The sequence below is a fragment of the Mastomys coucha genome, unplaced genomic scaffold (assembly GCF_008632895.1).
Source record: "Mastomys coucha isolate ucsf_1 unplaced genomic scaffold, UCSF_Mcou_1 pScaffold20, whole genome shotgun sequence".
Lineage (NCBI taxonomy): Eukaryota > Metazoa > Chordata > Mammalia > Rodentia > Muridae > Mastomys > Mastomys coucha.
Window position 1 is genome coordinate 4553570 of NW_022196903.1, and position 5010 is coordinate 4558579.

At 39.8% G+C, this 5010-nt stretch overlaps 1 protein-coding gene across 1 annotated transcript in view; it reads right to left on the minus strand.

Annotated features, from left to right (window-relative positions):
• Nucleotides 1-5010, minus strand: part of Col28a1 (collagen type XXVIII alpha 1 chain) — a 172346-nt gene that overhangs the window by 114890 nt on the left and 52446 nt on the right. The window contains exons 12-13 of the mRNA XM_031380761.1: nt 1987-2055; nt 915-983 (exon numbers count right to left, since the gene is read on the minus strand). Of these exons, the coding sequence (XP_031236621.1) occupies nt 915-983; nt 1987-2055 (138 nt within the window). The remainder of the gene's footprint in view (nt 1-914; nt 984-1986; nt 2056-5010) is intronic.

Below are 5010 nucleotides of genomic sequence, written 5' to 3' on the forward strand. Positions count from 1 at the left end.
GCACACACACACACACACACACACGCACACACACACACACATGCACACTCACACGCACACACACACGCACACACACACATGCACACACACGCACACACACATTCATATAATACAAAACCTCAGACAACACCCTGCTGTTTATTTCACAAGTACTGCAAATAAACATGTTTCTGTTAGTGATTATGAGGCAATATGCAATGCAAAACCAAAGTAAGGAGGCTAGTGCTGTGTCTAGCTGCTTTTGCTTCTGCCTTGGTGAGCCAGCTTCAGTTCCTTACTCAGAATAAAGATCACTTGAGAAGTTATGAAGTTCTTCATAACAGAAGAGTCATGTTTTATTCATTTCCTCTTCAAATCTCTCTTGACAGAATCCTTTTTTCCTTTTCCAACAATAGCAAACTTCAAAGCTCCATAAGGTGGACGCTTGGAATAAAACAGGCTTTATCTCTGTCCCATCACCAAGCCTAACTTTAGAGCATTCTCAAGGAGTACATAATGAGAAGATCCTCAGCCTCAGATTCTAGCCACCCGCTGTTCTCAGGGCTACAGTGGTATCAATTACCATGGTTAGAAAGTAGACTTCAATCCAGATCTGTCACCTCTTAGGGAACTTTGACACCTTGAGAACTCCTATTCATTGCCAAGCTAATTAATCTTATAAGAGATTACAATGAGGAAAGACCAGTTGAAAACATCATACACACATGTATTTATACACGTGTCTATATATACATATAGCCTATTTCAAGCATGAAAAGTAATGCGAACCTTGTTCTTACATGCTTCTACTATTAATGGACTTTTTAACATAAAAACATACACAGTAGAGTCACTTGGGCATTTCTTTTCACTAGAATGAACACATAAGAATTATACTCTCGCACTTTACTCCACTTGCAGCTTTTGCCACTTACTGGCTGTCCGGGTTCACCAATTCCAATCGGTCCTGGAGCTCCTGTTCTTCCTTCCTGGCCCCTTTCACCCTGGCACAGAAGAAGTAGTTACAGCGTGAGTTTTTAAATAAATAAGATGATATGAAATGAGCTGGTGATTTCAACAGGGATAAATAGCAAAACTTTTCATATTCAGGAATATTAAGAACCATTCAGAGGAGGCTGATGTGAATTAAAGCAAGCAAATTGTCCTAAAGTATTCACCAGCTCTTGTTTAAATGCAACTCAGTATCTCTGGTACTTATAAATGATAGTGTAGAAATGGAGAAATGGACAGCTGTTTCTGAGATGGCCAAGATAAGATATGTGCTATTCCCTGCCACTATCCTAAAATGTCACCCCTTATTGGCCACTTTACCTCTCCTTAAGCTCTGGTTCACACTTGATCTCCTTTAGAAGAAACCTCTTCACTAAGTTTGCCCATTGAAGGTCCACCTTCCCTGGAGTCTGTATGTCCTGATCGCTGAAATGCTGTGCATGGTGGCACTTGACTACCTTCAAAACATATTGAATTAGGACTACTCCCTTTCAGTTCTGTATTAAAGTCTTACTGTCCTGAAAATCCATTTAAAATCAGTATGTACCTCTGCTATCTCATATGTTCTGTGTGACCCAGAGCATCCCAGGATGCTCCTTACCAATTCCCTACAAATCTTCCTGCCAGCATTTACTCACTCAGTATTTTGGGCCTCTAGTTTCTGCTTATGTAATGTAAGCAGGTGGTGGGTTTACATGTTAAGATACTACACTTCCTAATTGTGTATTTGCACATTTTTAAAGCTCAAGAAACCCACCAGAACCACTTGTACATTATGAGAGGCTATGTATTTACAGACAAAGTTTTCATTCCAATTCAATCAAATATATCTTGAGTATTCTTATGCTAACTGTCCCAGACCAGAATGCTGCAGTGTCCAAAGACCCAAACTGTATGCAACTGTTGCAGAAGAAGGCTGGAGAGAGTTTATGCCCTACTTTCCAAGCCCCATATAAGTTCAATAGTTATCTATGGACAAAGAAGCATGAGCTTTACCTTAACACCTTGATGTCCAATACCAGGGGCTCCTGGGGGACCATAAGGACCAGGAGGACCTGGCTCACCCTAGAATAGAAAAGATGGATTGTTAGGTCAGCTCCACAGTATTCATTGAGCAGTTCTTTGGTATACAGTGTTACAGTAGGAGCTCTGAGAACAACAGCAGAATCTAACACACAGTCCCTTCCCTCAGTTATCTCTAGTTTTTTTATTTTATTTTTTATTTTTTATTAGATATTTTCATTATTTGCATGTCTTATGATTTCTCCTTTCCTAGTTTCCACTCCAAAAAAAACCCCAAAAAACAAAAAGAACAAACCCCTGTTGCCTTCCCTCTCCCCCTGCTCACCACCCTACCCTCTCCCACTTATTGGCCCTGGCATTCCCCTACACTAGGGCACAGAACCTTCACAGAGCCAAGGGCCTCTCCTCCCATTGATGATCAACTTTGCAATCCTCTACTATATACATGCTACCATAATAATCAGTCCCACCATGTGTACTCCTTGGTTGGTGGTTGAATCCCTGGGAGCTCTGAGGGTACTAGTTAGTTCATATTGTTGTTCATCCTAAGGGGCTTATCTCTAGTTTTAAAATACAATTTAAATATATTTTAAAACATCTTAATGGATATGTGATAATTGATCCCACCTAGATTCTTTTTTTGTGTGTCCATCCAGTCATATCAATTTTAAATGTTTTTATGTAGGAAGGTACAACAAAAGGAAGAAAGAAAAAGAAACTGTCTTTACCTATGAAAATTATGATACAGCCTTTTCACTCATTCCACAAATCTCTTTTGAGTGCTCTGACAGATACGTTTTGGTCCCTACCTAATGACTATTTCTCTCACCGTTACTATTCAAGACAATAAGAAGCTATATTTTGCTCTTCAAGATGTAGTATGATGTCCTATTACAACTGATTGATTTAGCTTTGTCATATTTAGTCAAAGTTTCTGTTGTTCAAAGTAAGAGCATTTTCAAGTAATACAGCCCACTCTGTGACAGGACAATAAGTGAATTCAGGCATCCAAGAACTGGATGATACCAAATCACTCATGATTCCTCTTGTCAGGAGAGAAATCTGAGTCCTGGGTGTCCTGCTCACAGGTCACTGACATTCATATGTGACTCCCCTGGTGTTAGCATTCTACAATTACATGGCAATAGGCAGGTATGCTCTGCCCCACAGTTACCTGGCAACAGCCAAGTAGGCCTGACCTACTATAAAAGGGGCTGCTTGCCCCTCCTCTCTCTCTCTTACTCTCTTGTCTTCTTCCTCCCACTCTGTCCCCTCAGCCCTTCCCCCTTCACTTCCCATTCCCTTCCCCCCTCTTTTTCCACCTACCATGGCCAGCCTTTACTCCTCTACTCTTCTACTTCTTCTCTCTCTCTTTCTTTCTTTCTCTCTCTCTCTCTCTCTCTCTCTCTCTCTCTCTTCCTTCCTCTGCCTCTACTATTCTCTTAACTCCCCTCTCCATGCCCTGAGTAAACTCTATTCTATACCATATCATCATGTGGCTGGTCCCTCAGTGGAAGAGATGCCTTGGCATAGACCCACTGAGGCATCCCCTGCCCCCCCACCTCACCACACCTCCATAGAACATATCCCCTCTCTTTTTTTCTTTTTATAAACACAACACCTAGTGACTCAGACCTCTAGTCCTGGGAAATAATGATGGGCTAAAGTACCTAAACTTCCTTTTGCATAAAGCTAAATTGTTCCTGTTCTCAAAGTAATACATCTTCATTATGGAAAATCTGTCATGTATCTTAAAACATACATATACATGCTTAAAATTAATTTCTATTACTTTGATTAATTTTAGTATGTCTTCTCCAAGTTTTTATATGCATTCATGACCCATTAATTTATACTAATGGATATTTCTACCCACTGTCATGTTCAAGGTCAGGCTTCATCTATTTTCATGCTTGCAAGAGGTGAAGTGAGACATACACTGAGACCAGACTTCACTCAAGTTAAGGAAAACAAAAGGATTTTCACGAATTTTGATTAGTGACTCTAGAGGGGATAAATGGCAATGAGAGCAATGCTATAGTGGCTTAGAGGGACAGGCTTTAGAGGAGTCTGTGGGCTTTGACCAAGTACAAAGAGAAAAGGAAACTCCCCAAAAGATACACCCAAACACAAAGTGAATTAAAACAAAGGAAACCTGTGTGAACATCAGGGTCCAAACTCATAGTCCTTTGGCACTTATGTGACTTGCTGCTCATGCCATTGAGAAACGTCAATCTGGCAGTTCAACCAAATTGAACTTCTTCCTTTTGAAATTCCACAGTTGTTCCTATGGTCTCTAAATGCTTTCCATCAGGAAGCTAAAGGCCATTCTTGCTTTACATGTTCTTATCCATGAAAACTCTCTCTCTTTCTTTTCATACCAGACATAAATTTTCAAGCTAAAGTTGAATCTTATTTCTTAATCTCAAAGTGAGGGCATGAAAAGACTCAGATGCGAAAATTTATTTCTCTAAAGAGTGTTTCCTTACAGTTTCTTATACTTTCCAGCTACCTTGGAATGTTCATGTCCATTATATGAACCCCATGTGGATAGCTGGCCATATAGTCTACAAAGGGACACTGTATACTTGCTTTCTGGAGACAATGTAGGAAATACAAAGAAGTTTAAGACATGTCACCCTGCCCCCAGCACACACACAAAAAGTAGCACCTAGGGAGAATACTAAACACAAGTAGAATTTCAAGCACTTTTTATTCTCTGTCTAATTTCAATAATTAACAAATTCTCAAATATACATAGCATGTGGTTTAAGTCCAAAGTCTTATTAAATAGCAAATATATTCACTTAAATATAACTAGTTTTTACAGGGTAAAATATTTCTATTAATATTAGTGTAAGATGACCTATTCTATTAGAAATTCTGACTAGGGTAAAAGACTCAGGGGACAGCAGATGCAGCAGGGACAGAGAGGTTGTGGAGAAAGAGGAACATTACTTCACTGCTGGTGGGATTGCAAACTGGTACAACCACTCT